The 23,962-nt window shown below is 40.9% G+C and overlaps 1 protein-coding gene across 2 annotated transcripts in view; it reads right to left on the reverse strand.

Annotated features, from left to right (window-relative positions):
- Window positions 1-495: 495 nt before the first annotated feature.
- PIGG (phosphatidylinositol glycan anchor biosynthesis class G (EMM blood group)) overlaps window positions 496-23,962 on the reverse strand; it is a 97,854-nt gene continuing 74,387 nt past the window's right edge. For both annotated transcript variants that reach the window (XM_085317394.1, XM_085317402.1), the window contains one exon: window positions 496-2,784. In XM_085317394.1, the coding sequence (XP_085173520.1) occupies window positions 2,559-2,784 (226 nt within the window). In that variant the 3' untranslated portion in view covers window positions 496-2,558. The remainder of the gene's footprint in view (window positions 2,785-23,962) is intronic.

A 23,962-nucleotide genomic window follows, 5' to 3' on the forward strand; every position in this document is an offset into this window, starting at 1 on the left:
TGTTCAACATTCATGACAATTCACTGTTAGACCTCACACTAAGGTCACACAGAACCACTATGATGATTTAATTATGTAAGCTAAAGAAATTCAACTTTAATACCCACCAGTTAAGTTTACTACTTGACAAAATGCCCAAGACACTTAAAAAAAGAAAAAAACAAAAAACCAAAACCCTCCACAAAACTAAGGAATGCAAGATCTTGTGAACATCACCAAGAAATTCTACCTTGCTTTAAGATACTCTACACTCGAAGCACCTCCAACCTTTCCACTTCTCTGTGTTAGCACTCTCTCTCTTTAAGTCTAATCACTTTTATTCTATACTAATGTGAGGGAGGACTGCTCAGGAATCAACCAAGTAAGCAAACAGAGAAGATGGCTACAATCCACATACTGTTGCCAGGCAACAGGTAACTAGAAAAATACTGAGAATGATAAAAATGGTACATGTGTATAGCATTCACAAATACAAAACATTTTAAATATTCAGTATTTTGCAGTGAAAAAAACAATTTATTAGAAAAATATTTAATTTTTAAACTTTTAACAAGTCACAGTGAACAACATCTAAGATCCAGTAGTTTCTTCTCTTGCTGAACAGCATTACATGACCAGATTACCGAAAAGTCTGTGGTTATGCAATTCCAAAAATTTTCATTATTACTGATTAATATGGCCTATTATTAATGCAGGTGCCACTGATAAAAAACAAAGGGTTGTTTTCTGAGATTAGCTGTGTCTGAAATATGAGATGAAAAGATTATCAGTGATCGTAATAAATGTGTTATTAGCTACAGAAGGCTCAAGAGCTTTTTGTTTTCAGATTCATGGCAAGAGGTAAAGTTCCCCATATGTTCCTCTTTTGATATAACTTTAATATATTTAGATTAAATCCTAACTGCTGCAAACTCAGACAAAAATAACAGTCAAAAAACCCACGTAAAGAATACTTATACTAAAAACAGGCATCAGTATATACTTTCTTGACAGTAGCATAGAAAATGGCACTGCTATAAATTAGTTATGCCACATTTCCAAGAGGGACTAAGGGGAAGATGATGTAAACACACATTTGATTCCACTGGTAACACAGCCCATTAAGCTGTTTCCCTGCTCATGGCTCTTAACCTTCTACCTGAGTGTGGAAAATATGATCAACCTCTCAGCGCAGCTGCCACAAACCTGATTTAACATTTATACTTATTAATAAAAAGAAACACATTTTAGTGCTGAACAGACTCCACAGAAGATTCATTACACTGTTAGCCCACAGTGTTTCTTATCCAGTGCCTGAGGTGCTGAAGTGCAGACAGAAATCCATCACAGTTAATGATTGCACCCATCTTAGAGAGGAAATACTGCCTTTAAATAAATATGCTGCCTACGCTGCCTACATTAAACAAACAGAAAAATCTCTTACATGGGATGTTTGTAGTGGAATTCCATTATTTGATAATATGTTAAACATGCACACTATGAACAAAAAATTGAAAGCTAAAGCTAAAGATACAGTATCTTACTGACATCATCAACAAGTCTACATGTTTTTAGAATTCTGTAAGCTAAGAAAGAAGAAAAGTGTTTTATTATGTGAAAGATTCTGTTCAGTACCCATGAGGGAATGGTATGTATTTTTATTAATCTGCATTTATTATCTACATTTTAACATTCAAATTGAATTTATATAATTACAAATATTTTAATTAAACTGAAAATAYTGAGCAGTATGACCTTTTGTCAAAYTTCTGTGATCAAACTACCACTAGACTTGTATTTGCTCCATCCTTACTGCTTTTACTAGTGTCTTCTTCCCACAAACATGAAAGTTGCTGTTTTATATAGATGTATCAAACAAAAACTTTCCAGCACAACAAGCTGATTACAACAGGCTATTTCTTTTGTTCTTTTTAATTTTTCTATGCTACAAGAAAAAAAATCAAATTCAGAAACATATACAACTAATTTTACTGATGAAACTTTACAAAAGGATACTACAAAAGCCATTCCTTCTGTTTCTGAACTGTTTTGGAGGGATTGCATTTAATGTATTTAATGAACTTCTAGTTTTTTGTTTTCTAAGTAAGGAAAAATCAAACAGTAAAAGCAGATATGAAAAAGCCAGTATTCAAGAATGGCTGAATATAAGAAGCATAGTGTTCATCTCTTTTCCTAGAATAGTATTCTTCTTTGAAGCTCAAGACTTCTCATCTTAATCCAAAGAAATCTTTATTCATTAAAAAAAAAATCAGTACTTGACATCTCTCTATGTAACATATAATAGATACAATTTTGTATTTGGTATACTATGAAATTCATTGTCATGTAATATTGTGACTCAGTTATTCAGTGAATGCTGTAATGACTACTATGAAACAAAAGTTATTAATGAAAATCAGTTAACACATATAAACCCATCACACCCTATGTAATATTGCCTAAAATAAACAAGGTCACTCTTCAAGCTATACACAACAGTTTAAAACCATTATTTTCTTTTTTCCATTCCAGTGACACACTGGACATCATGATGTAGACTGCGTAGAGTACATTTATTTTCAGTCTTGCACTTTCTGAGACTGGTTCTGATCCATGGCTGTGAAGAACAAGCAGATAGCAGCTGTGATGAACACATGCATCCCCTCATACAGTAGTTTTGGCGAGAAGACACTCCATATGAACAGGTGGTAACGCAGGCTTGTTACCAAAATGATGTAGATGGCAACTGGAATAGAACGTATCAGTGCATAGCAGAAACAGCCGTGACCCATCGCTGCTGAATTCCTAGTAACAAAAACAAAGGAGTTCATTCTCAGGTAAACATAAAAATTTTTAGCATTATTTTACAACATAAAGAATTTTCATAGACCTGCACCTTACTTTAAAAAAATATTTTTTGATGCAATGATATAACTAACAAAGCTTTCACTTACCACCTCTATACCCTAAAATGGAAGTACCTCACATATTTGCCTAGCAATTGTTACTGCAATAACGGCAGTGAGTAGTTCACCTCAAACTTAGAGGGCTCTGTGTTTCAGTGTGTTTCATTCTAACTGTTAGAGCCTCTATTAAGCCATTTCAAGATAGTTTCATCCATTGCTGGCCTTCCAGTGACTTTCCGTTGCATCTGGATGATCACAGGCAGGGAAGATTTCTCTGTCCCTTCACAAAGCTGCACAGCCCTGTATGAAGGATGATCCAAGTGGGGCCTGCTCTCCTCATAAAGGGCATAAAACTTGCCAAAGAACACTGCTGCCTGAAAGCAATGATGTTGGTTAAAACAACACAAAAATTGTACTATTAGAAAACTTTGCAAAGTAAGCTTAACACAATCATACCCCAGAGAAYACCATATTACGTTTACATGAGCAGTTCATCACATTCCTGTCATAGAAGGAAACAGCTAAATTAGCTGGCCCCACTGTGTTGCAAGAATGTCTTCTCCACCTGCAACTTGCTTGGTCCAAATCTGTCACATTCAGTATTCTAGTTAGTGACAGGTATCAAATGATAATGGAAATGAAAGGGTTTTTTGCACTGCTTTGTTCTCCCTCCTTGGAGGTGCTAATTCCTTAGCAACGATGCAAGGTTGGCATGTGTACCCTTTCCCCATACCAAATCTGCAGTAAGTCACACCCAATTCAAATCCCCACCTGTTCAGACAAAAGACAAAAATAAAGCTATCTCACTGGAATAACGCACAGAGTATTTCCTTCTCCCTATCAAAATATTTTTCTTCATCAATACCCACAGAACATATCAGCAGAAAGTAGAAATGAGTTGTAGTGAAATCCTGACTTSAGGGTCTGTTCTGTTCGTCCCCAATTTTAATTTGGATCTTGTTCTAAATAATACAAAATCTAAGGTGACTAGCTTCTCTATGAGATGTAGATTAGTCACTTATGACTAAGTAAACTACAGAATGCAACATTTTACATAAATCAATACACTTATTATTCTTCAAATACAAATAGTTATGACCACGCCCTGTTTTCCAATGAAGTCAAGAGCAAAAGTCCCAAGAACTTTAGCAAAAGGAAGAACAGATCATGAAAGCAGAGTTGAAAAATGAACTAGGAACAGCAGGTGTGAATGACTGCAAAACAAATACACTTAGTTCACAGAAAACTATTTCTCTAGCTGCTTAGCCAAGAAAACTGTGACTTGAGAGTGAACGAGGTTCCTCCCTTCTTCTGCTCGACTATCACAGTGTTCAGTGAGCTTGTGCAAATAACCAGCTTTATGTTTAATAAGTGATTTTGTTGACAAGGATTAAGCAAACTGCAGTTCACTCAGTCTTAGCTGTATTCAAGCTGATATGCATAAAAATAGTATTTGTAGAAGCTAAGTGATACAACTGAAAAAACAAAGGAGATGGCTCTTGTGCGAGATAAGCAAACAGACAAATTTAAGGCTTTTCTTAAAATAGAAATGCACTTGAGGGATCAGCTAGATAAAGGCTATCACTGAATGGATATCTATCACATTTATTAAGCGCAAAGTGATTTTCAAGGGAAATTTAATGGAAAGAAATGAATGAGACCATGAAGCTATGCATCCAACTCTTTCAAGAACTCYGCTTTCTAAATTTAATTTTAAATTCATATCTCTTTTCTCAATACCTGCTCATCTAAGAATACATGTGGTACGCTATGGAATGAAAGCTCTTCTAACTGCAAATCAATGATTAAGATTTTTTAAAGGCTGTTTCTTTAATTATGAAGAAAATGGTTGGAAAATTATTTGGAATGGATTCTATGTGTTTACTTCTTTTGCTCAAAAATTAGCTCGATATAATTAGGTATACATTTTATACTAGAGCTAGAGCACACTGAAAACTGTAATTTTATTTTTAAGGCTAAAATTATGCTTTTTTTTGCATTATGACTACTAGCAAACAATCCCCAAGCCAGTAGGTAAGTGGTACAATTCTTTCTGTATTCTGATACAGTAATAATAAACTATTTTCTGCTTGTAGAATATCTTTAYTTCCAAAAGGTCTCAGCACTCACTTGGTCTTTCAACAAAACAAAGTCACCCTCCCGCAGAGGAAAATCTTGGCAGCTTCACAGTATAATGCAGTAGAACAATTTAGAGAAGGCAAYAGAAGCAGACTGTATCCAAATTAAACTGTTAGTAGGGTTCAATAGTAGGATAATTCAGTATATTTTGGAGCTGGTACAACAGTTCAGTCTCTTGTTGTTGCAGAAACAGTGCTGGAATGACTGAGCAAAAGCAATTAGAACTACTCTGTATTCTGATGCTACAGCAACGTCTTAGTCCTTCCAGCACAGTGCCTTTCTTGCTTCTGGAAGGAACCAAGATGACTGCACATCTAGGAAAAATGACTTTGTATGTTCACCTTGATCTTTCTGTGCACACACAGTGGCTGCAGAAGGCCACRAGGAACAGAGTGGACAGGGCTCAGGCTGCTGCAGCTAACATGATTAAGATGACTTGCCTGGTTCATAGCTGATTCATGAGTGACTCTGAAAAAGCCACTAAGAGAGCACAGAAAACTGCCTGTGGCAGGCCACGCGCTCATCCTCCTGCTTGTGAGCCAGCAATGATTACCCTGGCAACCTCGCAGTGCTGCTTCAGTGAGAACAAAGSGAGGACTCGTCTACAGCATTATCTTCCAACTACTCCATACCAAACTGGCCCTGCAGCAACTGAGTCCTTTTTCTATTTGAAGAGGAGGAGTAGAAATAGAGGGATGTAAACTGTACACACTACTTCCATGCTGTAACAGAATCAGTTCGTTTTCAGGTCTCAGTGTAACGCAGGTTTGAAAAGGAGCCAACTTCTAGTGGTGAGATCATTTAGCAAGTTAACTTCTGTGGACTCTACTGGGGAATCAAAATGTGTTGAAGATTGTAAGGCAAACCCAAATGTTAGTTCACTTTAATGTTGAAGACGGCTAGATGCAAAAAAGTGAATGGCTTCAGAGACTTTTGAAGCAAAGAAAACATAGATTCACATCACTGAAAACTCCCTGTTTAGGGCGATTTTAGAGCACAGAGCCTAAGCAGTCTAGAGCATATAGACTTCTAGAGGAGAAGGCTTTCAGGAAAAAACTTCGCTTTCAATTGAATGTTTAATACAGAGAAAAGATGGCCAAGAAATTGTACTATTGATAGATTTTCTGCTTCTTTGGATCTCATAAATCTTACCCGCCAATGTTTTGTCAACAAACTTGCACACCTCAATACTCTTCTCTAACATGCTTTTAAAATGGGTTACATACCACAATACAAGATCCATAAAATGAAAACATTACGCTCACAAAAGACATGAAAGGAAAACCACGCTTTTCTTGTGAAAATATGTCTCCCATTTACACAGAATATTTGACAGATGGTAGCATGGTTTCTTATTTTAAAATCAAGTCAAAAAAATTCCATGGACAGCCTTAGAGATGCTTCCACAAGGAATTTAAAGAATTCACTACTTGACATTGTTCTAACCCCTGATCATAAAATCAAACAGACATTTTAGAAAAAGGCACAAATATGAGTGAGGATTACCCCAGGGTTGTCATTCTTCTGGAAGTGGAGGGAAGAGGGGGCGGGGGTATTGTCTGGAGGGTTTCACTATGAACACTGCTGAAACTTTTCAATAAAAGTTAATTATTCTGTCATTTCTATTCTTCGAGTTTCTCTGTTTTTGCTGAATAACACTGCCTAGATTACCTCTTCTTAGGGATACTGAATTTGCATATTTGAAGACAATTTTTACTATATTAGTGGTAAGTTTATTCCTAGTCTTCCTGTAATTTCAGTTTGTAAGATCTCCTTGTTTAGTCCTCTCTGAAAAAATAGCTGGCACTTTGTTAATCCACCAGGCATACATTAATAAAAGGCTGCAGTCAGAAATAAACCCTCTAGCATTCCAAATGTCTGTGACATCTTAGAGCCTCTGTAATCTACAAGGAATTTCTCATATCTAAGACAAAATCAGTCAGTTTAGTAACAAGAATGAATTTGCTATGTCTTTCCTACAAGCCTTACTCTCTTCTACTATAATTCTTATAGTGCTATTTTAGATTATAGCATGCAATCTCTCACTGTGATGAAAAAAGGCTTGGTATTTTTAGCAGATCCAAAGGAGCCAAAAGTCCTTTTAAAATTTACATAATCAATTCTGGTACAGACTATCAGTCAGAAAAGTCTTTTTCAATTATTTCTGCATTAATTCTATAGGATCACAATTTCGACAGCACATCCTCACCATTAGGTAATTGTCAAAAGGGTCGTTGTTAGTATGCTTTAAGAGGATACACAGTCTATTCTACAACCATGGAAAAGACGAAATGTGGGGACCACCACTAATTTTCCTCCACATTCCTTTAGTCAGAAAGAAAAGTGGAGAAGCTAAAATTATCTGAGAAAGGTCAAATTTCTGAGTTAGAAAGTTACAGTGGATTGTAGTATGTCCTGGAGTACAGCGCATTCTCACGAAGTATTAGCTCTGAAAGGGTGTTAAGCCCTGAAACTTCAATTCTCTTAATTTCAGCATCAAGAGGTGGAAAAACTTCAATGGTTTTGCCTGTTTTCACTGTTGGCATAATCAATTGCTCTGAGAAGTTCCTGTGAGGGAACGAAGCATCAGGCATCCAGAAAAGGTAGATCTTTCTCCTTGACCTCCACAATTAGCCAAACTGCTCAGAACAAAGCTCTGTCTGAGTATCTAAGATATGAGGCATATATCAATTAGGTTTCAGATTGTTTTTGCCTTTCTTCATGCAAGCTTGGCCCCAGAAAACAAACTGCTGTTCCAGAGGATGCCCTAAAGTGACACTTAATAAGATTTATAATAGACTGCAATTATGCTGTCACCCGGCARGAAAGCCTGAGCAAGAGCTCTAAATGGCTACTTTCATCGTTTAACTGTTGGGACAATGGACCAATTGTACCTTTAATCAAGGCTATGAATTCCTTATAAAATCTGAGTGAAAGATGCCCGGTAGACCCAATTCTTCCTCTGGACAAGCTGATTTTCCCAAACATTGGCCCTCTACCAATTAACTTGCACTAGACTGGAAACTCTCTGCTGTTTGGACCCAGTGAACTCATCATTACCTTCCCTTAGAGTAAAGAGAGAGCACTGTATAAATGTAAACATCTAGGTCTATTTCAGGTTTTCAGGCTAAGAGATAGTTAAGTTGCACTCAAGACAGAGTTAGGATGTAAACTCTAGGTTCCTTCACCATCAAGGAGCCTGAACATGAGCTGAAGCTTCTTTAACCTCTCCTTCACACAGTGAAGTGATAAGCAAACACAGAAACATCTCAGGATGCAGGTACAGGTAACAGTTTTTCTAAAGCAACAAGGAGCAGCAAATCATTCTTTAAGAGTTCAGAGAGCCTATTTTGATTACTGAATATCCTTACTGAAAAAGTGAAATTTCAGACAAGTACACTGACATTTAGCACTCCTTTTTAGAGGGTACCTTTGGCTCACGGAACCAGCTTACTCCATTTAAGCTACAATGGTTAAGTATGAGTCCCATCCTTGTTCAAATACAGGGTTTGCATTAAATCTTGAATACTTTGCTCGTTATCTTTTCCTCACATGCTATTTTGGCAAGGGCAATACTGATAAGTATGCAGTGATTGTACCTGTCTTTTACTTCTTAGTCTTCAATATGCAAAATTGTATGTATATATTTAAGAGTTATCATTGCCTTAGGCCTTCCCATAAGGCTGCTTTTATATTAACCCTTAGCAAGTGTTATTCTGTGCAGCTCCAAGAAAATCAACAGTCTACCCTGCTGATGCTGGTCCTGATATCCAAAGCAATAGAGTATAACCAAATCACTAGAAGTCCTAACAAGCAACATGTAAATCATAATTATTTCACAGCCTAGCATTAGGTTATTTTCTGCAAGTCTCCTTCCAAAAACCCACTTAGAATTTCTAAAGACTTCCAGTAGAAGAAAACTTGAAGCATTTTACATCAGCGTTATACATGCAGGCATAGCAAGGAAACTTTCAGGTTGATTTCCTATTAAGATGCAACTACAAGCTTTCTCACCCCCTTTGAAAACAAACAATTCTTGTTCATCATCTTAGCTAAAGGCATTAAAAAAAAATACATCCAAAGATCATTCTGGACAGGCAGGCTTTGAAGAGATTCAAAATAGACTTTTATAGAGTTATTTAATTTAATTTAAATTGATTAGTTAGAATCTACCAGTCTACAGGGCTAGTGTCACAAGGCATTTTACAGCAGGAAGATTCAAACTATTTAAGTAATGTTCACTCTACTGCACTGAGGGCATAGTCACTTCCCTCTTGTGTTTCTCCATTACAGTAACCACTTTTAATATTGTGACTTAGCAAAAGTAACAGCTCTCTCCTCAAATTACTCTTGCCACCCAATACAAGGAACACGTTTGAGAAGAACTTGTGCACTTCAAGAAATGGTGTGAGAAAATAAGACTGCAAAATTCTAGATAGCAGTAGAGGGACAGTATCCTTATACAGCCTTATCCACAGCTACCAAACTCAAAAAGTCAGCTGTGCGGGGCAAAGCCCAGAAAAGAACATATCTCTAATGGTGAAAAAGAAAAAAATCTGCAAGTCAGACCTCAGAAAATACTGCTCAAATGCAGGCCAGAACTTCTCATCTTTTTGATAGCTTGAATGTTTCCTGCTACCTAGATGCTGCAGATCAAGCAAGAAGAACATGTCACTTTGACCAGCTCTACTACAGCAAAATACTGCATTGATAAGTAGGGCTTGAGTGGTGCTAGGCAGACAGGTGCACCAACACATCTTTAAAAGTTGTCATTGTATTCAAAAATTTATGTTTTCAGTGCAAAGAAACTCAGTTTGAATCTCTAACCATTAACCACCACCACAACAGAGATCTTCAACAACATGCAATAGTGTGAACCGCTGAGGGTGCAACCACTTCCTCAGAGGCATCTCACCACCACCAGCTGTAATCAGCCAACTTAACCTATTGGTTTTCCATTTCAAAACTCTAATGCTATCCTGTCTCAACTGCATTCCTAGGCCAACCGTGTGCTATTCATCGGACATTTCTGAAAGCCTCTAAATCAGAAATTAAGCAGTGCGTGGAGTGTCAAGCTGCCTGCAGCTAGCCAGACAGGTAACATCAGGCATAAGGACTTTCTAAGACCCGAATCAAACTGTTTACAATTACCATACTGTTTCCTGTGCTTATAGGATAGCTGACTAACTCATTAGAGATATTCTGGATAAGAAAACAGTAACTGGAGACAAAAGCATAAGAATTTCCAATATATTTCATTTCAAGTCTACCCACAAATCAGCAATATATTCTGCTGTCCTCCAGTGATTACAGAGAAAGTTATTTTACTTGTAGTTTTATTTTGGGTTTGCCATGGTTAATTCTAGTATCTCATTGTAAGTGCTGAAATGTCTTACAGAACATAGACTTCACCTTCTTTCTGAACAAGAACTATTTAAGAAGTATTTGTGAAATGTTCTCCCCTATTCTGCTTTTTGCTTCTTTTAAGAACATTTTTTCATTTATTCTATACACCTGAGAATCACTATCTCAAACCTGTACTGTTACGAAGACAAATAACTCCTCAGCATCATCCGTGGATCCAGTAACTCCCTGAGATCCTATTATGGGAAAATCTCAACTCCACAAGACTGAGGGAAATTCAGTAAGATGCAAAGCACTGTCCACACAAAGTGCAAAGTGTCTTCTGCATAGCTTAGGTGAACACACACAAAAAAAAATCAAAACAGACTGCTTTTATTATAGTTCTCCCACTTACCATCTTTAAAATTAACTTTAGTCTTTTGAAGTAGTCTCAAAACCCACTGTCAAATCACGCTTGAAGAAATTAAGCCCTATAAAGGGCTTATTCAAAGGCCCTTGAATTATTCAAAAAACATCTTCTGAGCTCAAGTTATGAAGTCTCAAAAAGTACTGCAACATCTCAGAGAATTCTGGCTGCTCATATACCGTGCACTGGACAAGCAAAATCACAGCTGCAAAGATACTGGACCAGAAGAAAACAGTGCCAAGTATATTCACCTATCAGGCATATGTTCCGGTAAAATCTGGTATGAAAAGGAAGTAAAAGCTCAAGTCCTTCTGCTCTACAGTTTCACCCAAAATAGATTAGCTTTAAGATCCCCACCTGATCATAGGTGGGATATCACCTGGATACCACCTATCACCTGGGATAGACTGTGGTGTGAATTCTTGCTGTGTAGTTCAAAATATCATCAATTCCCAACAATATACTTAAGGATTCAGGGACACAGCAAGATAAGACTATTAATAACAGACAGTTCAATGTGACATCTAGAAACTTCTGTAAGAAAAAGGTATTTAAGTAAAAATCTATGTTTATGGTTCTCTATTTCCAAAAGAGTCCTCCTGAATGGCCATATTTGAACTTGAGCAGTAATAAACACAAAAGAGAACCTCCTTACAACTTGTAGGGAAGGAATAAAGTTGGTTTTATGCTTCAATTGGAAGATTTCTGTTTTGGAATTAAATTGAAGGAATATCAAAAGTACTGAAGACAATGGGGAGATAATTCCTTGAGTATACTGTGTAAATTACATGCAGTACTTCAGAACATCACTTTCAATCTTCTTCATATTTTTACCTGTGGTGCATTGTCCAGTGGGTTCCTCTTCATAGACTTATTTTTCCTCATGGAGCAATGAGGTGCATGCCTGGGACTACACACGGACTTGTTCAGCTCAAGAACAATACATTTTTCTAGCAAGTTTACAGAACTATTGGAGTTATGACTAATTTGCATGAAGTTAAATAATTAAGAGTAACTATACTCATCTTCAGCATAAAGCCTGTAGAGCCCCACTTTCTCCTGTAATAATTACTGCACAAATAGAGCAGGGTCTGTAAACCAATACCCTGGGGTCTATACAAAGGACAAGACAATGCTAATACTATGGAACAACATACAGACATGAATTCACCTAGGGACGAARTAAGTGCAAAACTACTTTGTCAGAGCATCTTTTTCAAAAATCAACCTAGTCAMAGACTGCCTTCCTCACTGGATGCTAGCTGAAGAGAATGCCAAGAGATTTTCCATACCATTGTTTTGGTGATGCTGTAATGATGGTTTGGGGTTCTGACACAGAACAAACCTTAAGTTCACAGTGGACTACTTCCAGAAAGATTGTAGATGTTAGTCTGTGGTTTAAGTCTGTTCTGCAGTGAAGGAATATGAAAGGACAGTTCTGAGGAAAACCAGAGTATTGCTTATCACCTGCCAGACAGAGGGTGGGGAAGGGATAGCGAGAAATGGGAAAGAAAGAAATGAGAACAGCAGAGAAAAAAGGGAGAAAGTAAGTGACAAAAAGGGAGGAAGAAAGAGCAAGAAAATCAGAGAGTGAAAAAGTGAGAGAAAGCCAACAGAAGTGAAAGAGAGGGAGTGTGAGCAAGAGAGAAGGAATGAGCAGCACAAACAGAAAGAGAGAGGGAGAAAAAGACAAGAAGAGGGAAAGAGAAAGTGAGAGGGAGAAAGAAAAGGAGAGAGGTATGGAGAGAAAAAAATGAGAGACAAAGAAAGGGAGAGAAAGAGAGAGAGAGAGAGGGAGAGAAGGGGAGGGAGAGAGGTGAGGGAGAGGGAAAGAAAATGAGAGCGAGAATGTGGGAGATAGGGAGAAAGAGAACCTGAGAAATAGGGGTGAGAGAGAGAGATGAAGGAAGAGTGAGAAAAATAGACAAAGAAACACAGGGGGGAAGCAAGAAGTAGGGGGAGCAAGAATGAGAAAGCGGGGGGGGAGAAAGAGGCAGAGATGAGAGGAGAGTGTGGGAGAGAGTGAGACAGATGGGGATGGGGGAGTAGGGAGAGAAAAACCTGGGGGGAGGGAGGAAGGGGCCTGAGAGTATCCTGATACCGATGAGGGGAGTAAGAGGGCAATAAGTGAAGGGAACAAGAGACAAGGAGAGGGAGAGAGATATGTAGGAATGGGAAAGTCTGGGGAGAGAGTAAGAGGAAAATATAGAAGAGAATAGAGAGACTGATAAAGCGAGAGAGCTAATGAGCTTCAGAAAGAGAGACAGGGCCAGAGAGAGAAAGTGAGTGGAGGAAAGAAAGAGTGTGTGCAAGAGCCAAAGAAAAGAAAGAGTGAAAGAGAGGGAAAGAACATGAGGAGCAGCAAGAGTGAGAATGATACTGAAAAGGAGAATGAGAGGCACAGAGAGCAAGACAGATAGAGGGAAAGAGTAATAGAGAAAGAGAACAAGAATGTGAAGGAAAGAATGAGAGATAAGGACAGCAAAAGAGAAAGGAAAAAACAGTGAGAGAAAGAGTGAGTAAGAGAGAAAAACTTTGAGAGGGAAAGAAAGCAAGCAAGATGGATAGAGATGGAAACAAAGTGAGAGACAAAGAAGGAGAAGGAAACTTGCTTTCTTTGAGCAAGGAAGTGAGCAAGAGAGAGAAAGGGAGCTAGTGAGAAGAAAAGAGCAGGAGAGAGCAGGAGAGGCACAGGGAGGGAATGAGAGGGAAGGAGTGAACAGGAGGGAAAGAGATTGAGTGAGAGGAAAGAGTGAAAAGTAAAACAATTGAGTGGGAAGAGAGCAAGAGCAAAGACAAGCAAAGAGAAAGACAGCAACTGAGAAGGAAAGAGTGAAAGGAGGCAACAGCAAGCAACAGGAAAGGGGGATGGAGAAAGAAAGCTAACAGAACTGAAGAAAGTGTGAAAGAGGGGAAGAAATGAGAGAAGGAGAGCAAGATAGACAGAACAAGTCAGAGAGAAAGAGAGGAATAGAGAATCACAGAATGACAGAATGGTTGAGGTTGGAAGAGACACCTGGAGATCATGGAGTCCAGCTCTCTGCTCCAGCAAGGTCAGCTACAGCAGGTTGCCCAGGACCCTGGCCAGATGGTTTATATCTCCAGTATCTCCAAGAATGGAGACTCTACAACCTTTCTGTGCAACTTGTTCCAGTGCTCCATCACCTTCACAGTGAAAAAGTTTTTCCTTAGGTTCAGACACATCTTTCTGTGTTTGCGTTTGTGCCCACTGCTTCTTATCCTCTCACTGAGTACCACTGATAAGAGTCTGGCTCCATCTTCTTTACACTGTCCCTTCAGGTATTGATACACACTGGTAAGACTCCACGAACCTCCTCTTCTCCAGGCTRAACAGTCTAAGCTTTCTCAGCTTCTCCTGATATGACAGATGCTCCAGTTCCTTAATTGCCATTGTAGCCATTTACAGGACTTGCTGTAGTATGTCCACATCTCTCTTGTGCTGAAAAGTCCAGAGTCAGATGCTGCATCCCAGTTGTAGCCTCATCACACTGAGTAGAAGGGAAGGATCACCTTCTTCAGGCTCCCGGCAATGCGCTTTCTGATGCAGCCCAAGATGCTGTTGGCTTTYCTTGCCACAAGAGTGCATTGCTGGCTCATAGTCAACTTGTCCACCAGGACCTCCAGGGCCTTCTCCACTGAGCTGTTTTCCAGCAGGTCAGTCCACAGCCTATGCTTGCATCTGGGGTTACTCCTCCCCAGGTGCAGGACTCTGCACTTCCCTTTATTGAGCTTCATGAGGTTCCTCTCTGCCCATTTAGTCTGTTGAGGTTCTTCTGAATGGCAACATAACCCTTTGGTTTACCAGCTACTCCTCCCAGTTTTGTGTCTTCTGTAAACTTGCTTAGGATATATTTTCTCTCATCATACAGGTCATTAATTAAGATGTTAAACAGTACTGAACCCAGTACTGACTGTTATGGGCCTCCAACTAGACTTTGACACTGATCACAACCCTCTGAGCCCTGTCATTTAGTCTGCTTTAAGTCCACCTCACCACTTGCTCCTCTAGCCCACACTTCCTGAGCTTGCCTAGGAGGATGTTAGGGGAGACTGTGTTGAAAGCCTTACTGAAGGCAAAGTAGACAACATTCACTGCTCTCCTCTTATCTATACAGCTACTCATTCCATCATAGAAGGCTACTAGATTGATTAAGCACAACCCCATGCCTTCATGAATCCATGCTGACTACTCCTGATCAACTTCTTGTCTTCCATATGACTGGAAATGATATCCAGGACTAGTTGTTCCATTACTGTCCCAGGGACTGAGGCAAGGCTGGCTTGCCTGAGCCTGGGACCTCCTTCTTGCCCTATTAAACTATGAGGAAAGGAGAGCATTTCAGAAGGAAAGAGGGGCACATGGAAGGAGAGCAAACAAGAAGGGAAAACAGGCTGAGAAAACAGGCTGTTACCCAAGAGGGTAACAGAGGTAGAGGGAAAGAAAGGCAGAGGGAAAGAAAGAAAGTGAGATAGAGTGTGCAGCAGATACAGGGAGGCAGAAACAGAGAGGCAGAAAGAGAGTGAGTGAAACTGATAGTAGGAAAGGCACAGGGAAACTGAGTGAAAGGGAAAGAGAGCAAGAAAGTAGGAAAGAAAGCTACTAATGGAAAGAGGGGCAAAGAGAAGCAGAGGGACAGGCAGTGAAACTTCAAGGGACGCAGAGAGGAGAAAGAACTAGAGGAAGAGAGTAAGCAAAAGACAGGCAAAGGGAAGGAGAGACRGAGAGAAAGAGAGTAAGAGGAACAGGCAGCAAAAGAGACAGCCAGCCAGGGGGAAAATAGAAGTAGGAAACAGACCAAGAGTGAGAGGTAAAGACAGAAAGTGAGAAACAGAGACAGATGAAAAGAGGAAGATTAAGAGGGAAAGAGTGAGAGGAAAAGCAAATAATCAGAAAGAAAAAAGTGAGAAAGAGAGAAAGAGAGTGAGCAAGAGGGGAAGAGTGAGAGGGGAAGAGTGGCAGATGTAAAGAGTTATTGAGAGGGAAAGTGTGTGTGACAGGACAGAGAGACATCAGGAAATAAAGTAAGCAGGAAGGAAAGGGGGAAGGAAGAAAGTAAAAGGGAAATAAAGTGAAAAGACAGAAAGCAAGAGGGGAAGAGAGGTACAGGGAAACAGAGCAAGAAGGAAATACCAACAGAAGGAAAGACAGTAAGGAAGAGTAAAAGGCAGAAGAAAACAGAGGCAGATGGAAAGAGAATAACAAAAAACAAGATAAGCAGGGAAAAGGAGAGCAAGTGAAATAGAAAGACTGAGTGGGAAAGACTCAGGAGTAAGAGGGAAAGAGCAAGCAAGGGGGAAAGACTGAGGTAGAAGGAAAGAGTGAGTGTGAGGGAAAGGGAAGACAGAAAGAGAGCAAGTGAGAGGGAAAGAGAGAAGGAAGAGTGAAGGAGAGGAAAAGATGGGCAGGAGAGTAAAGGAGAGGAAAGAGAGTAAGGAAAAGGGAAAGAGCTACTGGCAAAGGAGCAGATTGTAGAGAGTAGATTGAGTGAGAGACATGGAGAGAGAGAGAGAAAGCAAGTGAGAGAGAAAACGGAGAGGGAAAGAATGAGCAGGAAAGAGTGAGAGGGAAAGAAAGTAAGCAAGAGGCAGAGGGAAAGAAATGTAAAGGTAAGAGAGCAAGTGAGAGGGAAAGATTGAGCAAGAGGCAGGGAGAGGCAGAGGGAAAGAGTGATTGGGAGGGAGAGTTTCATAGTGACAGCAAGTTTCACAGTGAGAGCAAGAGAAGAAAAGAGTAAGAAAGTGTGAAAGAAGGAGAGTGAGGGGCAAGAAAAAGTAAAGGGAAAAAGCAAGTGAGAGGGAAAGAGAGTAAAGAGTGCTCAAGAGGCAGATGGAAAGGGCAAGTATAAAAACAAATAAGAAAAGACATTAAAAGGGAGAGAAAGACAGAACGAAAGAAAAGAATTGAGAGGGAAAGAGGAAGATAGAGCAATAGTGAAGTAGACTTAGAGGGAAAGAGGAGGAAAGAGAAGGAGAGGGAAGAGAGTAGGAGGCAAAGACAGCAAGTAAAAGAGAAAGGGAAAGTGACAGGCAAAGACAGAGGGAAAGAGCCAGTGAGAGGACAAGAGAGAGCAAGAGGGAAACAGAAAGCGAAGATGACCTGAGAGGGAAAGAGCATGAGAGGATAGAGAAGAAGTGACAGAGAAAGAGATTGAGAGGAAAACGGAACAAGTGCAAGTAAGAGAGGCATGGAAAGCAAAAGAGGGAAAGCACATGCAAAAGRGGAAGCAGAAGAGAGAGGGAAAGTGCATTTGAGAGAGACAGAGGGAAGAGGGAAGCATGAGAGGRAAGAGGGCAAGTTAAAAGGAAAGAGTAAGAAGGAGAGGAAAAGAGAGACAGAAAGAGAGAGAGACGGAAAGCACGACAGAGAGAAGGAAAGTGTATGAGGGTGAGGGAAACGTATGAGAGAGAGAGGGAAAGACCATCTGTAAGAGAAAGAAAATACACACAAAAAGTAAAAAATGTGCCTGAGATAAAGTATGTGAGAAAAAGAGAAATCAAGAAAAGAGAGAAAGAACAAAAGAGGAGAGAGGAAAACCATTCACAACAGAGAAAGTATGTGAGAGAGGATGAAAGCATATGTGATGGAGAAGAGCACATGAGAGAAACCACACAAGAAAGCACAAGAGAAGGAAAGCATGCAAGAACAAGAAAGATTATACGCAAGAGAGAGAAAGTGTGAACAAGGGGGAAAGAGTGCATGAGAGAGAAACCACATGTAAGAAAGAGGGAGGGAAAATGAGAGAGTCAGAAGAACAGAGCAAGAAACCAAGAGGGAAATAGTGAGAGGCAGAAAGAGCATGCAAAGAAGAAAAGTATGAGAGCTGTAAAGCACACAAGAGAGAGGGAAAGAGTGCAGGAGCAAAGAACAGAGTACATGAGAGAGGGGGAAGAGCATGCAAGAGAGAGAAAGCATGTATGATAGAGAGGGAAAGCCTGCAACAGAGAGTGGGAAAGTATGCAAGAAGAAAAAGCAAGAGAAAGAAAAAGTGCGTGCAAGAAGGAGCATAAGGGAAGCACACAAGAAAGGTAAAACATGCATGAGAGTGAGAGGAAAAACAGAGAGAGGGAAAGCATGCAGGAGAGAAGGAAAGCATGCAACAGAGAGGAAAAGTGCATGCAAAAGGGAGAGGGAACACACATGAGTGGGGGGATGGAAAGCATGTACAAGAGAGCAAGGGAAAGCTCACAGGAGATAAGAAGTGRCAGTGAGAGAAAATGTGCAAAAGGAGGCATATGCATGCAAAGGGAAGTGGGAGAGCAYGCAAGAGAGAAGCAGAGTGTGCATGCACAAGAGGAAAAGAACATGTGAGAGAGGGAGAAAGAGCTAGAGAGAAAGGGAGAGAGAAGGAGGGAAAGAGTGCAAGAGGGATGGACAGGGCATGAGAAGGAAAGCCAGGTGTGTGTGARAGAGAGGAAGTGTGTAAGAGTGAAAAGGTGCACAGGAGAGGGAAAGCAGGCAAAAGAAGCTSAAGAGACCACAAAAGGGAAAGAATGAGAGAGGAAGCAGGAGTAGGGAAGTGCATCTGAGAGCCAGCAGTGAGAAGGCAGGAAAGAGTGAGAAAGCAGGAAAGAGTGAGAAAGGGAAAGAATGAGTGAGAGAGAGCAAGAGCARGCACAAGAGGGAAAGAGCGAGTGCGAGGAAAAGCAAGCAAGTAAGAGGAAAAGCAGAGAAAGTGCATGAGGTAGAGGATGGCCATGTGAGAAAAAAATGCATGATGGGGGGAATACACAGAAGAGATGGGAAAGTGCACTAAAGAGAGAGGGAAAGTGCAAGAAAGCAGAAGTGCCCGTGTGTGAGAGAGGGAAGGACAATGTACAAGAGAGGGAGAGTGAGAGAGAGAGGGAGAAAGAGCAAAGAGCAAGAGAAAGAGAGGGTGTGCTCACAAGAGAGGGGGAAAGCATGAATGAGAGACAGAATGCTTGARATAGTGAAGAAGAGGGAAAGAGCAAGATGGGAGTGGTGGGGAAGCATATCCACACATGAGAGAAGGAAATCGCACACAAAAGAGGAAGTAAATGCAAGAAAAAGAGGTACAACATGTGCAAGAGAGAAGGGAAATAAACCAAAGAGGAAGGGAAAGTGCACGTGAGAGAGGGAAAGTTTAACAGAAAGAAAGAGAAGAAAATTATCCGCAAGAGAGAGAGAAATGATGAAACAGTAAGAGAAAGAGGGAAACAGTGTGCAAGGGAAAATGTGCAAGAGAAAGGGAAARTGCACAAGACAGGGAAAGACAACAGAAGGCATGTCAGAAAGAGGGAAAGTGCAAGAGGAAAATCTTGGGAGAGCAAGTACCAACAAGTGCAAGAGAGAGGGAAAGAGCAAGTGAGACAAGAAGGAAAGAACATACGAGAGAGAGCAATAGCTTGCAAAAGAAAGGGAAACAGCACATCAAGAGGGAAGGAGCCAGTGAGGGAAAGCATGAATGAGAGATGGAGAAAGCACATATGAGAGGGAGAAAGAATGAGAGAGAAAGAGTTAGCATGAGGAAGGGAGAGAGCAAAGTCACAAGAAAGAGGAAAAGCCCCTGAGAGAGAAAAAGTCCATGTGAGAGTACGAAAGCACACAGGCAAGGGCAAACTCTAGAATGCAGAAGGAAAGAGCAAGAGAGCAAAAGGAAAAGAGTGAGAGAGGGAAAGTTTGTGAGAAGGAAAGCACATGAGAGAGTGAGAGTGTGGAAAAGCACACAAAGTATGTGTGAAAGAAAGAGGGAGAGATCAAGCAATCATGAAAGAAGGAAAGAGCAAGAGAGAGAGAAGAGGGCTAGAGAGGGAAAGTGAGAGGGAAACAGAGAATGAGAGAGAAACCATCCGCAAGAGAGAGAAACGTGAGAGAGATGGAAAGTGCAGGAGAGCAAAGGGAAAGCATGCAACAGCATGAGAAAGCATGCACAGGAAAATATGTGCTAGAGGGGGAAGGGAAAGAGAGAAAGCAGGAGAGAGAGAAAAAGTGTGTAGGAAAGAAAGCACACAAAATGGAAAGCACATAAGGGGGGAAAGAACAAGAGGGTGAAAAGCATGCAAAAGAAAGCACAAGCAAGTAAAAGCAAAAGCACTTGAGAGAGAGAAAGCATATGCAAGAGGGAAGTGTGCATGAGAGAGAGAAGAGGCACACAGAAGAGAAAAAACACAAGGAGGGGGGAAGCATACTTGCAAGAGAGTGAAAATACATGTGAAAGAGAAAGGTAAAACCTGACAGAAAGCTCAAGAGAGGGATAACACATGCAATAGAGAGGGAGGTGCATGCAAGGGCCAAAAAGCCCGTGTAAGAAAGACAGCAAATACAAACGTGAGAGAGAAAGCATGACTGTAGGACAGTAAAAGCATGCAAGAGGGGAAAGCATGCAAAAGACAGAGAAAATTACAGTGTGAGAAAGAGACAGCAGAAGGAAAAGACTGAGAAGAGTGAGAGAGAAGCAGCACAAAAGGGAGAAACCACATGCAGAGGGAAACAACATGAGAGAGGAACATTTGAGAGAAAGGAAAAGCATGTGACAGAGAGAAAGAGCATGAGAGTGAAAGAAAGAGTAAATTCAACATAAAGGGGAAAAGTGGGCAAGACAGCATGTGAGAGAATGTGTGTGAGTGCAAGCGCAAGAGATCAAGAAAGAGGGAAAAAGTGAGAGCAAGAGAAAGTAACAGGGAGAGCAAGAAGAAAACTGAGTAAAAGGATTAAAGGGTAAGGGAAAAGGAGAGATGGAAAGGGCAGATGAGGCAAGGAGAGCAAATGAAAAACTGGGAAAAAGAATGTGAGACAGAGAGAGAGAGTGCATCTGGGAGGGAAAGCCTTGGCAACAGGAAGGGGAAAGTATGGTCACAAATGGAAAACTGAGTGCCTGACAGGGAGGAAACGTGTAAGACAGAGGGAAAGCACATCTGAGAAAGTATGTGTGAAAGAAAGATGAAGAGGCAGAGTGCGCACAACAGGGAAAGCATGAGTGAGAGAGAGGAGAACCAGAGGGAAAGAGCACACAAGAGAAAAAAGAAGGAGAGCACACATGAGACACAGAAAGGTAAATTCAAGAGATCAAAAGGAGGGACTGAGTAAGAAACAAGAAGTGAGAGAGAGAGCATGAAGCAGAGAGAAAAGGAAACAGAATGGGAGGGGGAAGGAAAATGTGCAAGCAGGAAAAATGCACGTGAGATCATTCATGAGAGGGAAAACACATGCGAAGGGAAAGGAGGGCTCAAGAGATTCAAAAAGAGGTAAAGAACCAGAAAGAAGAGAGGGGGATTGAGCAAGGAATGAAAGCGAAAGACTGAGAGAACAAGAGAGAGAAAGCATGAGAATAAGGGAAGTGCATTACAGACACAGCAAGTGCAATAGAGATAGGAAAAACCTCCACTAGGGAGAGAAGGAAACCGCATTACACAGAGAAGGAAAACATACATTACCAAAAAAGGAGAAGCATGCATGAGATGCAGAGAAAGTGTCAGAGAAAGCACAAGAGAAAGAAAGCCCAAGATAGAAAGAGCAAGCATCCCAGAGGGGGAAAAGTTCACAAGAGAGGGAAAAATCATGAGAGAGAGAGAGAACTGAAGAGTTACAGAAAGCACACGAGAGAGAGTGAGCACAATGGAAGGAAAGAAGGGGAGAGAAGGAAAGAGTGAGTGAGAGAAAATAGACAAAAAGCCCACATGTAAGAGAGAGAAAGAAACGAGAAAGAGAGGGAGCGTGTGTGACAGAGGAAAAGAACAAAACAGGAGGAAAACACAGAGAAATAGAGGGAAAAGAAGTCAGTAGGAGAGAGAAAAACTGGGTGACAAAAATGTGTTGTGAGAGAGAGGGAAAAGTCATGCAAGAGAGATGGAAAGGGCAAAAAAAAGAGAGAAAAGGCAAGAGAGAAAGCATATGCAAGAAAGAGAGGAGAAGCCCAAGAAACCAGGAAAAATAGAAAGACTAAGAGAGAAGTAAAAGACTGTGAGGAAATGAGTAAGAGATTGAGAAGGAAAGAGCATGAGGGAAACTGACTTACAGAGAAAGCATGAGAGAGAAAAGGAAAGCATGTGCAGAGAGGAAAAAAAAAGCGTGCGTGAGATACAAGCAAAACTCATGCAAGAGAAGAAAGTGCACAAGAGAAACAAGAGAGAAAGCCTGAGAGAGGGAAAGARCATGCACGAAAGAAAGCAAATGAGAGACAGAAAGCACACATGCACCAGAGAGGGAAAGCATACATGTGAGAAAGAAGTGTGCAAGAGAGAGAAAGCACATGAGAGAGAAGGTGGCAAGAGAGAGCATGAGAAAYGGAAAGTGCTTGCACGAGAGGGAAAGCACTTGCTAGACAGGAAAATGTCTGGGAGAGGGAACCAGTGTGAGAGGGGGAAAGCACACAGCAGCATGAGAAAGGGAAGAGCATGCAAGCGAAAGGACTTGTAACCCAATGTGCAAGATAAAAAGTCCGTGTGTGTGTGTGTGTGTGTGAGAGAGAGAGAGAGGGAAAGTGCATGTGCCAGGGAGGAAGGGCTCAAGAAGAGATTCAAGAAAGAAGAAACAGCAGCAAAGCAAGAGAGCAGGAAGGAAAGTGTGCAAGAGAGACAGAGAAAGCCTGGCCACAGAGAGAGGGAATCCGCATGATACAGAGGAGGAAAATACACAAGACAGACAMGGGAAGTGTGGAGAGATACAGACACAGCACAAGTGAAGGCAAGAAAGCATGCAAAACAAACCATGAGTGGCAGAAAGCCTGAGAGTGAAGAAAAGAGTATGCAAGAGAAGGACAGTTTAGGGAGGAAAGCACAAGTGAGGAGGAGGAAAATTTCATGTGAGAGAGGGGGAAAGCATGTGAGAGAGACAAAAAGTGCACAAGAGGGATGGAAGGAGTACTCAAGGGAGTGGAGGAGAGGCAGAGAAAGAAAGGGTAAATAACAGACAAAAAGCCTACATGCGAGAAAGGTGGGGGGATGGGGGGAGTGTGTAACAGAGGGAGAGAACAAAAGGGGGAGAAAAAGACACAAAGAAACAGACTGAAAACAAATTAGTAAGAGTGATAGAAAGGAGGAGAGAGAGGGAAAGTGAGAAAAACTGAGTGGGAAATAGCATGAGAGGGAGGAAAAAGGGGTTATGAGAGAGGGTAAAAAGGCATGCAAGAGAAACAAGGGTCAAAAGAAAAGGAAAGGGCAAGAGGCGAAATGCAGGTAAGAGATCAGGAAAGATGGAAAGATAAAGACAGCAATGAAAGACTGAAGGAAATGAGAGTGAGAGGGAAGGAGCAAGAGAGAAATTGCATGACATGAGGAAAAACATGAGACAGAGAAAGAATGTGAGAGGCAAGAAAAGCAATCATACGACAGACACACATGAGAAAGGGAAAGTGCACATAAAAGTTGGAAAACATACAAAATAGGAGAATGCCTGGGAGAGGGGAAGAGAACACACATGACAGGGAAAGCGCATGACAGAAAGAAAGAGCACGAGAGAAGGGGGAAAAAAGCACAAGAAAGGGAGAGCATGCATGTGAGAGGAAGGAAAACCACTTAAGGAAGGGAAAGCATGCGAGAGAAGATGTACAAGAGTGACAGCATGAAAGCATGTGCACAAGAAACGGAGGGCTTGAAAGATTCAAGAAAGAAGGAAGGAGCAGAAGAGCAAGAGGCCATGAGCAAGAGAGGGAGATGGAGAGCACGTGAGAATGAGACGGGAAAAATCCCCACCACCCAGAGACAGAAAACACAATCCCAAGATAACGAAAACGTACACAAGAAAGATAGGACAGGCATGCATGGGCTGCAGAGACAGAGTGTGAGAGAAGGAAAGCATGTGAGAGAAGGCAGGAGATAGAGAAAGCCTAGACAGAAGGAAGGACATGCAAGAAGGGGATAGTTTGTGGGGAAGAAATGGAGGGATTAAGGGAGCAGTGTACAACAGACAGCAGAAGTGAGGAAAATGAAAACTGCATGGGAGACAGAGGATAAATACACAAGGAAAACAAACTGCATGAGAGAGATACAAAGAGTACACAGGACAGGGGAAGAGTGAGAGGAAAAGAGCAGAGACTAAACAGAAAAAAGGCCCATATGCAAAAGAGAGAGAGAAACATGAGAGAGAAATGGAAAGTGTGTGACACAGAGAGGGCAAGAAAAAAGAGAGGGAAAGAGAGAAACAAAGAGAACAAGTCAGTAGGGGAGTGATGGAAAGAAGAAGGAGAGAGAA

This window comes from Rhea americana, unplaced genomic scaffold, assembly GCF_003343005.1.
Source record: "Rhea americana isolate MKP2758 unplaced genomic scaffold, rheAme1 scaffold_115, whole genome shotgun sequence".
NCBI lineage: Eukaryota > Metazoa > Chordata > Aves > Rheiformes > Rheidae > Rhea > Rhea americana.